A 12,265-nucleotide genomic window follows, 5' to 3' on the forward strand; every position below is an offset into this window, starting at 1 on the left:
AACACCCAGGGTTTTCAGTTAGCACAAGGTGTCCAGTGATTTGGAGTTGGAGAATAAAGCTCTCAGTAGCCCGTAATTACTAGCACCCTGGAATGTTCCATTCGGAAGGTATCTTAGGACTGATCAGTGGTGCATCAGAGGTTCTTGGCCAAGAGGAAATTTCAGCCTGAGTGGGTGGGCAATGGGATATTTTAAGCCTAGGCATATTATAGAATAAAATATAAAATTATAGGAAGTTTTAAGACAAGCCATTGGATGTTGGGAACTTGAGCTTTCCCCCTACAGCCCTGGGCCAACCCTGTCCCTCACACTCAACTCCCTTACCCCTGCTTTTAGTGGCACATCAGTGGAGGATGGAAAACTCTAGTGGAGCCCAACCTTTGCTTCTACTGACAGAGAAGTAAATGCCCAGGGAGGTAAAGGATCCTGCCCACATTGCATAGGCAGGAAGTTACTTTGCATAATGGGAACTGCAACCCAAGTCCCCTTACTCCTAGTGTAGCATTCCTGTTTGGCAGCTGTACCTCACGGTTTTAAGTGCCTTATTTTACATACACCCAAATCATATTTCATGTAAAAGTTATCAGTGACACTCATTGCATTAGCAAGCACCTCCACACTGGCTCACTGCTTATTGAAAAAATGACCTGTAAAGGACCAACCTTGTCATTATTTCAACGAGGCTGGGCACTGAGAAGCTCACTACATCCTGGGGAAGACTGTGAACTGCTCTTACAGATACCAGAGCCCAGCTTAAGTGCTGGGTGTACAGGTCAGGGATGGGAGAGGGCGTTACAAATATGTGATTTTTAGTCCAGGGCCACAGCATTCACAACAGAAGGGTGTCCCTTCTGGTAGAGATTGTTGGTACCAAGGATAGTGGTTTCATCATTATTTTTATACATAGTTACTCTCCTCTCTGCCAGCCACATGTGTGTCCTCTGATAACACCTAGCACAGATTGGATTGTAAATGGTGCCCACTAAATACTTGCTGAATTAAACTTGTTCAAAAAGTATGGGTGTGTGCGCACGCATGTGCTCACATACACATCCATGCTGAATTTTCACATTGGTACTCTGTTTCATGGAAAGGAAATTGGAAAAATAGAGCTAAGCTAGCCAAGTCCCTCTGTTGACATAGAACTCACCTACAGAAGGATAGTTTGCTGTATGTAATGTTTGTATTTAAATACTTGTAGTGTTTCCTCATTGATTTAATCTTTGTACCGGGTCATTATTCAGAAGATGAAATGTTATTACAGAAGACATTTTCTAAGGAAAGTTGATCAATCATGCAGGACTCTACAGAACTTTGAGTCCTATTAATAATACCAAAATAGAATTTTTTTGTATATTGTATCTTATAGAATTCACTTGACACTGGAACGTTATTGAGGGTTTGGGGGGAAAATGTGGTCTGGTTGCTACGATTGTATAAATGAAGAATAATCTTGAGGGTTTAGAGTAAGACCTAGAAATTCATCATTTAAAAAATTTATGTACGTGTGGCTGAATGGAACTAATATTTGCTCTCACACAGTGAACTTACTGAAAGTGGGGTGTGTGCATGAATGGAAGCTGACAAGAAGTGACAGTGGCACACAGTGTGACGCCAGCGCTGTAGTGTTGAGTGCTATGTGAAGCTGAGAACAGTAGTGAAGAAGGGAAGAACCCTTATAAAAGGCTGCTTTATCTTTTTACTCCATAATTTAGTTTTATAAAAAGGGTCCCCATAACTTTCTACTCTTGAGAAACTTTATTTAAAAATTGTTTTGCAAATTCAAGGTGGTAGATACAACTCTATGAAAGAATAAGGGGGAGAGAGAGAACTAATGTGTATTAACCTCTGAGTGCCACCAAGTACGGAGCATGCTTTACCTTCCTTAGTCTTTACAGCAGTCTTGAGATGTAGCTTTCATCTTCAAAGTACACCAGAACTGGGGCTCAGCGTTTACTGGATGGCCCTTTCCCTAGACCATGCCTGCAGTCCGCCTCTGCCACTGAGGATTCTTTGAACCGTACCTGCCCTCCTTGCTAGACTGGGAGCTCCGGAGGGAGGTCGATGGCTGCCTTTGCCCTGGGTCAGCTCGGGAGCAGATTGGTCTCCTGCACATACCACCTTGGGAGAACCATGGTGCTAAGTAGGTCCATGGTGAAGACATTGATCAGCGAGCTCCTGGTTCACCCCCAACTCACCCTTCTCCCCCAAGTAAACATACTAGTATAGTGTGCTTACTAGGACAGCAGCCTGCACTAAGTTTCACAGAAATCATGAGCAGTACTGTAGGTTGCAAACCCCCCCCCCACACCTAGTTTTTCTAATGAAAAATTTCAAAAGCAGCCAAAAAACCAAAAGAATAGAACAGTACACACCTCCATCTAGATTTGACAGTTGTTAGCACTTTGCCATATTTGTTTTTTCCCTCTTCTCTGTTTTCTGCCTCCTCTCTCTCCACCCAATTTTTTTTCCTGAACCTAAACATCCAGAGTAAGTTTTTATACTCTGCACCTAGGGTAATGTTTTGAGGATCCAAATTCTAATTTTTTTTGTAATGTTTTCTTATGGAAGTAAATTGCAAACATTTTGTTTTTTCAGTTCAGATAGTCCCCCACCTCTCTGCTTTGCCTTTTTTTTTTTTTTTTTTTAATATTTTGCCTTTTTTACCCTAACTCTTGATTTGATTCCCTGACTACATTTAAACTGTGGGGTTTAATCATTTGTGGAAATTAAAGTCTGGAGGTATGGGATTTGCCTTTGAGTGCTTGATAATGATAGTTTTGCTGCTACATCCTTTTAAATGTCCCCCTGTTCGGTTGAAAAATACCTCCGTTAATAAACAGAGCCCCTCCACTTGCCAGTGTTTGAAGACAAGAAAACAACTAAACTTCCTCATGGTTTTTTTATTGAGGCGCAGTAAAATGGATGCGACCTCACCATGTCCACGGTGGGAGTTTGATAATGGCATTATGTGAACCCTTACATATTAAAGGCTCACTATTGATACGATGTGAATAGAATTTGGTGTTTAATGTGAAATCTGAATAGTATAATTTGAGGCAGAGCACTGCATCAGATTAAATTGTACAGCCAGGAAGTAACTTGGTCTGTGGAAGGAGGGTTTGTAGCAGGGGAATACTGCTGCTTTTGCTAAAATGATTTCAAATTTCCAAATACCTGAATTAAACACACATGAGATTGTAATTTTCTTCATGTATATCTGTGATGTTGTTACACAGCAGTCAATTTTAATCAGGACATAAATATTTAAGTCACAATTTCCCATTTTCAATTTTCCTCATCTAGAAGGAGCTGGCAAACAACCCTGACTGTCCTCAGATGTGTGCCTATAAGCTGGTGACCATCAAATTCAAGTGGTGGGGACTGCAAAGCAAAGTAGAAAACTTCATTCAGAAGGTAAAAAGTCTGTTCAAAATGTGGTGACTTAAATTTCGGTTAAGATTTGAGGTAGCTATTAATGGGATGTTTTTTCTTTGGCCACTTTCTCCTTCTCGTGTAGGTGAAATTATTGTCCCAGTATAACTGCTCTCTGCCATCCTTTTTCTCCCTACAAACAGCAAAAACGGATGCCAGCAGAGGTTTTAAGGAGCTTTCTTTGGGAAAGAGCATAGCAGTTTTTTGTGCAAAGTGCTTTCCTGATAGTTTGCCCAGCTCTTCTGTAGAGAGCCCTTTCCACGTCCAGCATGTCCCCAAGGGGACCTGGGGTCCCAGCACTGGCTGGAGGGAGAGGCTAGGCCTTGATGTGGAGGCTCCTCTGTCCCAGCTCGGCTGATAGCCCCTCCACACAGGTCTTTCCTGACACACACTTTTTGTGTACTTTGCACTTTCTGGTGGGATGTACTCACTGAGTAGTTAGGCCAAACCTAGGGTGACATACTCTGAGGATCCAAATTCTAATTACCTCTTTTTTATGTCTTCTTTATTCAGTTGAAAGTAACACAAGTAGTTTGATCTAGAAAGGGGAGAATTGCAGTTGTTAGATACACATAGTTGTAAATGGGTGAGGAATATGGGAAGTTTCTTTAGTATTTAATTTTCCTGTAGGGTGAATGATTCATTCCATTATCATTATATAGAAGCCCCTGTTATATCTGTGAACTTCCTGCAACTAGTTGCATCTGAATTTCACCATAACTTTTCTACTTTTAAAGTATAACTGCTCTAACATTTTTTTTTAAGGATCTTAAAGTGCTGGAAACTTTCGTTATTCTTGAGCCTGCGTGCCGTTGGCCACAGTAGGCACTCTGTAAATAGTGGCTTCCTTTCTTCTTCTTGGATCATAATAATAGGTTAACAACCAAGTTCTGATAAATAGAAGTTACACATGTAATTGATGAAGTCCCTTCTGTTCATGGAAAAAAAAGATTGCCCAGAAGTTCTAAAGTACTCACTGTTCGTTGCACTTTTCTCTCTTCTTGGGATAGTGTAGTAAAACTTAAATAATCCAGCAGTTAAAGCCACTGATTATATTTATTAAAGGCAATAATTTTATATATATATATATATAGGTACCTAGTAACACTAGAGTGGAAAAATTAATAGAGATTACATAATAATTCTTAATTTAATAAAACGTCTTATTCTAAAGAACCCAGGACTCTCTTCTTTCAGTATATGTTGTATTCTACCTCACAGTATTTCTTTGAATTGCAGAGAGGTTAAGAATGACAATGTATGGTTTTATAGCAGAAGAAATCAAATTGACCTTTGGTCATTGACATTAGAAAAAGGAAAAAATAAGCTCAGTCCAGCAGGAGTTTGTGTTGGTTCAAAACACGCCCACAGCATTTGTTTTCAGTTTCTGATTAAATCATTCTGCCTTTGCAAGGAGGATTGTTTCACATTTCATGGGGAGATTTTTCTTTTTATTTTGTTTTATAAAATGTTAAATAGGGTGGAATTAAGATTTTCACTAAATTGAAATAGTGGTCTTTTCAAATCAAGACTATGTAGATTTCATGGGTTAATTGGGGCATATAAAGTTAATATGTTATTCATGTTACCGTTTTGCCATCTTATAATGCTTTTCTTCTTTGTTTTAAAAGCAAGAAAAAAGGATATTTACAAACTTCCATCGCCAGCTTTTTTGTTGGATTGACAAGTGGATTGATCTGACAATGGAAGACATTAGGAGAATGGAAGATGAAACTCAGAAAGAACTAGAAACAGTAAGACTTCCCGTTCTGTGGAAATTCTCTAATTTCCCCTTTATAAAACTGTGTCTATGGTTAGTAAGTGTAGACTTACAATTAGGAAAAGTGTTGCTGAAAGCCATTTCTTAATCTCTATCCTCATCAAAATCCAGTTTCTTAGGCACTAATATCCTTTTATTCTGATTTCTCTTTTGTTAAGTATCTTTCATGAAAGTAGACTAGAACTTTGTTGATCTAGAATTTGTTACCTGTAAAATGTCCAGTGGTTTTGTATTCTTTTTCATGCATTGGTTCTCTGTGGTGATGCCTGGTTCACAGTCCTTTTAGGCATTCACTTTACCAGGCCAAGTTGCCTTTGTCATCACAGTAAATTATTAATGTTAGCACAGTAAGTCCTAGTTTCCTCTCTGCAGACAAGATAAAAGGCTCATGGTATTGTCATTGATTCCAGAGTGCCGCCTCCTATCCCACAACTAGCAGTGACTCCTTATTTCTTACAAGCTTTAGGCAGAAATTCAGGTGATCCTTGGGCTGGAGGTCTGCGTGCCATGTCTCTAAGTTAAGCCCACCCCAGCTCCTCCCTGCCTCCAGTGAGGCGGCCCTGTAGCTCGCAAGCACCCCCTTCTCCCAGAGTGGGTTCTCCCCCAAGAATCCACTTACTCTTGCATGCGTCTGGTTTTGCTTTTGCTCTGGGCTGTGCTTCTTTTCAGTTGAAAGTAAGGCCCCACAGGGGAAGTGAATTGAGGAATTCCAGGGTAGGCTCGCGGCTGCATGCGGTCATCTATAGTCCTGCCAGCCATCCCAGTTTGGGAAGCCCCGCAGGCGGGAGTATGTGACGAACGCCTGTGTGTGAGGCAGAAACTCCATTTAATTGCAGGAGAATGGCAGCAAATCAGGTTCTTTGGCGCAGAAGGAAATCTATTTGTCTGGCACATAGCATTGTAAAGAATCTATGTTTAAAATTGGTTACTTTTGGTGATTACAGCAAATCTGCTTCTAATTAGCTTTATACAAACCTTCTGAGAGGACTAGGACATATTTTCTTTATAAGGCAATAAAATGTTTTAACCTTATCTTATACATAAAGTAAACTTTAAGCAGCCTCCAACTTATGAATGGATTTTGTTCCAGAAGTTTTTAAGTTCAGTTTTTGAAATTTGGAACATGTTTTCCCATAGTGACAACATAATAAATTGGGGGTTGGTTTGCAGGCCAGCCAATAGAGGCCTCTCTGACCTCAGTTTCTCATACTAATAGTATGGCTCTGAGTTCTGGATCTTGGAGTAGGGTGACAGAATGGCAAGCATGGAAGACCATCCCTTATGCCCTTATTTTTAGGCTTACCCCAGGCAAAATATTTAAACAGACAAGTAAGTCATGAGTACTTGCTACATTCCTTCCAGTGCCTCTCTCCCACTTTTGTCTTCCCGTCCTCAAGAGCCAGATGCCTTTCTCTAAGAAGCACCCCTCACCACCACCCAGTCTTAGTCCCTTTCCTCCTGCCTGGCCTGCTGTTGCTCCTTCCAGGTGCTCCAGGCTGCAGAGATAGCTGCCCGTTCTGCCTCCAGCGCCTCCGAGCAGCCGGTGTCAGCTGAGTATTAAAAAGAAAGCAGCAGGATCATACACCCATTCTCACTAGGCTTATGGTGCAGCCTTGGCATCTCCAAAAAACGATTTGCCAACACCAAGAAAAAACAGAAAATGGACTTATTTTTATTGGTTTGAACTCTCAGGAAGGAGGCTTTCTTTTGGTTTTGATTTCTATGCTGAGGGTCTGTCCATAGCACGAGGAAGAGTGGTGATGGCTGAAGGGGAACGCGTGGAGCCCTCCCTGGCTGGGGCTCTGGGCCCCTCAGGCAGAACTTGGCTGAGGCCTCTTCTTCCCCCAGGGGAGTGCTTACTTCCCTCACAAGTTTTTAGTCTCAAGGTGCCTGAACACAGCACCAGCAGGAGAACCCTGACAGAAGGCGGTGACTTGGGCTCCCACCTGTGGCAGAGGTGCAGGTTCAGCTGCTTCTCCATGCACACCTGTTACTCGTGAGTTGGGAATTGCACTTGAAAAGAAGGTGTGAGATAAGTAGTTACACAGAAGCCCAGTTTATTGGAAAGCATCATTATTGTATCCACATGGCTTAAACTGACAGATTCCCTCATAAAGTTGGTAGAAAGCTGTCATTGGTTCAGGGTTTGGAATCCATGGCAGTTTCTTTGTTAAATATTTCAATGATACTTCAAGTCAGATTTCAGGGTTAAGTGCTGATCATCTTAGTGTTAAATCCTGTTGAGGTGACGTTGCCCCGGTCGCTGGGGAGCACTCTGTGCCACGTGCCCTGGCTGCTGCTCCGAGTCCTGACACCTGGTTTGTAAACGTCTCAGTCAGGGCGGCATCGTGCCCACAGGCCAGAGTGCCTGCCCGGGGAGCACCTGCCCCCGAAGAGGCTTCACGTTTCCAGTCCTCTTCACCACGGAGGGATTTCCCCTTTCCTTGAGGTCCTGTTTCCCTGACACCTGATGATGAAGCTTGATGTGTTATAATGCTCTTCTTAATTTGCAAATATTTTAAGAATTGGATCTCTTTCAAATGGGTTTTGGCCCTGGAGAGAAGGCATGGCATCTCAAGAGGTTTGGCATGGGAGGAGTGCCCCTGCCCGCAATCCTGCAGAGAAGTACTGGGATTATGCCTGTTCTCAACTGGTGGGGGGCCGGGGGGGGGGGGGGGGCGCAGGTTGAGCTTCAGAAATGTGTTTATTATGTTTCTTTTCTGTCCATTCTTAATTTTCTGATTGAATTGTCTGTAGGCGTTGTTGTGAACGCCTGTCCTTTCTGATGCATCCTTGTGTCCTTCGTTGTTTCTCATACACTGTGCCCTGTGCTTGCTTGTTCTTCCTTTCATCCTCCCTCTTTTTAGTAAACTTCCTGTAAAGAACTCCTTTGAGGGACACTGGTCTCAGAAGCTAGAGGTGGCCATACCTCATGGCTTCTCTGTCTGGTCTAGGGACTATGAAAAGATGAACCAGACCATCAGGGCATTTTCTCACACTAGATTGGTGAACAGTTCATTTACCCTGGCTATCTTTGATAATTTCACATCATCAGTCTGCAGGCTTTTGTTTTCTAGAGTCGAGAACAGATACATTTTTTTGTGCTATGGTAAGAAAAGCCTTTTGCAAGGTGTTCTTTAGATCACGATAACTAGAAGGGCCTCAGAACTTCTTTTTTAATGTGGAAATGCTTGTAAAACAGGCAGCAGTCACTGCACAATCTCTCTAGATCTTTTTCTCCCCTTGCTTACTAACCCAATTTAGAGTCTGTGATTTCAGCAGCTCATGATTTTATTTTACGTTTAGATGCGTAAGAAGGGTTCCGTCCGAGGCACGTCGGCTGCTGATGTCTAGATGAGTCCCCTGTAGGGTCAGAGACAATTCAAACTGTGTAAGTGAAGACCTGGGTAAAAAGAATGTTTAAAAACCAATACCTTTTTGGTAACGGGTAGTTAACTTGCTGAGTGGAGACAACGTGTTAAATATGGTTTAATTTTCAGAATTTAAGAGATATATTTCAGACATTGACAGTGAACACGTGAGTTATTATTCTGTAAGAATTTCTTCTGTGAAACAGGTTGAATTTAGTAATCCGAAGTTAGTTCTTAGTGTTATGGGTTAGAATCCAGCTGCCAAGTACACCTAACTCATCATGCAGCACTGTCCCAGAAACTAGCTGATTTTTCATCGATAGCCAATTAATTGACCTATTTCTCCCTAGGACCATTTGTGGTTAATAAGGAAATATGTAAAAGCATTTTAAATCAAAGATCCTTCATCCATGCCATAGGACTGATCTCAGTAATTCATTTTAGTTTACATTTTTTCTGAATATCAGGTAGTCTTCCTTCATGTTGACTCTTCAATTATCTTTACGTTTAGCTTTAATATGTGTAAATATACTGGTTTTCATTTACAATATGAAATATTTCTGTGGTCTTTCTTTCACACAAATGACTAGATAAGAGATTTTCCTAGAGGAGAAAAAAAAAAGCCTCAGAATCTACCCCCAAATTGAAACCAGGATGAGTAAACAAAAATCGGCAGTACACTTGTCATTTTTTAATATTGAGCTATGATGTTCAATGAGGAAGGTGACAAGACAGAACACACTTCTCACCCCACTGCTTCTCTGCTGCCCACTGACACATGCTTCCTGCTCTTTAATTATTGAACACTGGAGAAATGAAATGTTCAGTCCTGAAGAAAAGTAGTACCAAGTAAGAATGGATGAGTTCTGCCAGGATTTCTCCAAAGCCCTTTTTTTTAAATTTAGTGTTCTTTTAAAATTTTTTTTTAATTTATTATTACTTTCGTTAAGTTCGTCCGAGTTTCTGTGATTTATTTCTGCTTCTAATTTATTTTCCTTCTGATGAAACAAAATATTATGCCCTTAGTAAGACCAGAATCAAGAGGTTAAATATTGAAAATGCAGTAATTGGGATGCATTGTCTGCCAGAAGTTTTGCTACACTGAGGATTTTTTTCATAGAGAATGTTTGTGACAAGCTGCGGTCTAACATTTTTTGTGTGTCTCTGTATTTTAACACATTGCACTGTCTCTCACTTTTCTTACAGTTACGTAATCAAGGTCAAGTAAGGGGAACAAGTGCAGCCAGTGATGAGTGAAGAAGAATCTGACCATGTCTAGCAGTGTTGACGTTTCCCAGACGTGTGCTTGTGGTTATGTGCCCACAGGCACGGGTCCCAGCCACGTGTGTATATATGTTTGTGTGTGTCTATCTGTAGCTGTATATAAAACGCATGTAGAGCTGCAGATCAAAGTACACACACTTGTGTATATATGTACATACAAACATACTGAAGGGATTAGTACAATTTCTCCAAAGTACTGTACCTATCTTCAGCAAGAATGCAAAAGAAAATATTTTCAATATATATACCTGGAACAGATTTTAATAATTATCAGAGTAATACCATTAATGGACGAATTGACTGCAATGTAATACTAGCTGGTATGTTTCATAAATGGCAGGTTGTGGACCAATATATATATATATATATATATACATGTATATATATATATATAGCCTTTTATTACTTTTCTGTCCTTTTAAATCAGTCTCTTACAAATTTTAATTTTAGTCCCATAATCAACAGACTCCAACAGAAAAATTTATTAGAAATTTTTTGGTATTCCAAGGAATCTGGAATGTAACTCTGAATGTATTTATAATCATTTATTTCTGGATTTTCATTATCATACAGCTAAATTGGATAATATCTATTAGTAAGTAGTAGAGTTACAGGTCAGTTTTTACTTGTTTGCCCTAAGGAAAATATCCTTTTAAAAAAAATTCCATTTTTTATTGGATTTTTGTATTTTAAATTTCAAGTATTTTTCTACATCAAGTCTAGCAAAAATGGAAATGACAGTGTGATTTATAACAAACACTATACAATTTTCAGGCTTCTGTTAGGCAAAGAAAGAAACTGATGAAGAAATTAATAGGATTAGGCTGTTTAGAAAAATTGGAACTACAGCACTTCCATGGAGTCTTGCTTCTAAAATGACTGTTTTCTGAAATTACAGCTTGGAAACTATGCAAATGATCTAGATCCCTCACAGCTTACATGGTAGAATATAGTTAGTGATGACGTTTTGCTCTTTTCATGTTGAAATATACTTCAAGGGGGAGATGCTGCCTTTGAGATAGGAGGAGGTTCAGAGGCAGCATGAGGCTTGTCTGCACACGGTTAGGAGGACTGCCAGGGCCAGCGCAGTTCCACTCTTTGGGATGTGCTCTCAAGTAGGACGTCATTGGAACATATCCTGAATAAGCATCCTGAAAATGCCAGTTAGAAACTGCTGCCTCCTTTTTTCCTTTTTCTTTTTTCCTTTTTTTAAAGAAAGGAACAATAGCTAGGTAAGATTTCTATCATCTTTCTCTGTCCAAATCCTGTTTTTCTGCTGTTAGTCCTGGGAGCTTGAATAGAATGATACTGTTGAAGCCTTCAAGTCACAAACCGTCTTCTTTAACCTCCCGTCCCTCCTACAGCACACCAGCCCCTGTGGTCATATTAGTAATCTGATTTGCTGACAGTCCTGCCCTCCCTGCTCCTTGTTTTCCCACGTCCTGTGTCCCTGCTGAAGTGATCGCAGTGATTTAGACAAGGATGTGTAGGAACACTCCCACGTCGCAATCCTCAACTGCAGACCCCTGTCGCACATGTCCTCTGTGTACTCAGGATCAAGACTGATGTTTACTCTCTGGGCACTGTTGTGAGATCGGTTTTGTCAAAGCATAATCATTGTCTGCAAAATGATGCCAGGAAGATTACTGCTAATTTTGTGAAATAAAGAGTCTAGCCTTCTCCTTTTATTGAACTTAACTCTCGCTGGCGTCTGTAGCATCATTGGGAGCTTGGGCGCACAAGGAAATGAGAGCCCGGCGCGTGGATTTTAATGTTTTTCTAACAACTGTGGAGATTTGAGGGAATGTGTGGTGAATATAAAATATCTAGTTTACTTGGCAGTCTCTTGTGTAAATTACAGTAAAACAAAGTAAATGAAATTTAAACAAAAAATAAATTTGATCACAAAATGCCACTTGTGTGCTTGAGTGGTTGTTTCCCTGATGCCACCTCTGGTTCAGAACACTGTGGACCACTTCTCTGCTGTTTTTTCAAGAATTCTCTAATTTGTAGCACTACCACTTTGGGGGAAAAATGTTTTTATTGGCTTTTTATTTTTTATTGCAAATCCCTGTTCTTGAGGTACACCACATTAAGTTGTTAAATTTGACTTCTTAATTTTGTCTTTAAAAGCTCAGGATTATAAGTCTCAGAGGTTTTTTAAAAATTATTTTTAAAGGGGAAAAATATGGAAAAACCGTAGTATTTTTTAAAGTACTCGATAAGGATTTTGCCATTAGGTTCTGCTCATTTCAAGATGGTGGCTTTTTTGGTTTGGGGCCATGTTTTAACATCTCTTTTAGAACTCGGTAACTTCCAGTCTTCCAGTTTTGGACATGTAACCACTATTTTCTCGTGGTGCCAACTTACATTCCAGGGCGGTTCAACCTTCAGA

General features: G+C 40.4%; 1 protein-coding gene across 1 annotated transcript in view; it reads left to right on the forward strand.

The window, feature by feature from the left end:
• Positions 1–11,783, forward strand: part of PITPNB (phosphatidylinositol transfer protein beta) — a 66,408-nt gene extending 54,625 nt beyond the window's left edge. Inside the window, exons 9-12 of the mRNA XM_057745120.1 lie at positions 3,307–3,417; positions 5,067–5,189; positions 8,522–8,606; positions 9,793–11,783. Coding sequence (XP_057601103.1) covers positions 3,307–3,417; positions 5,067–5,189; positions 8,522–8,569 — 282 coding nt within the window. The 3' untranslated portion in view covers positions 8,570–8,606; positions 9,793–11,783. The remainder of the gene's footprint in view (positions 1–3,306; positions 3,418–5,066; positions 5,190–8,521; positions 8,607–9,792) is intronic.
• Positions 11,784–12,265: the final 482 nt, after the last annotated feature.

This window comes from Hippopotamus amphibius, chromosome 8, assembly GCF_030028045.1.
Source record: "Hippopotamus amphibius kiboko isolate mHipAmp2 chromosome 8, mHipAmp2.hap2, whole genome shotgun sequence".
NCBI lineage: Eukaryota > Metazoa > Chordata > Mammalia > Artiodactyla > Hippopotamidae > Hippopotamus > Hippopotamus amphibius.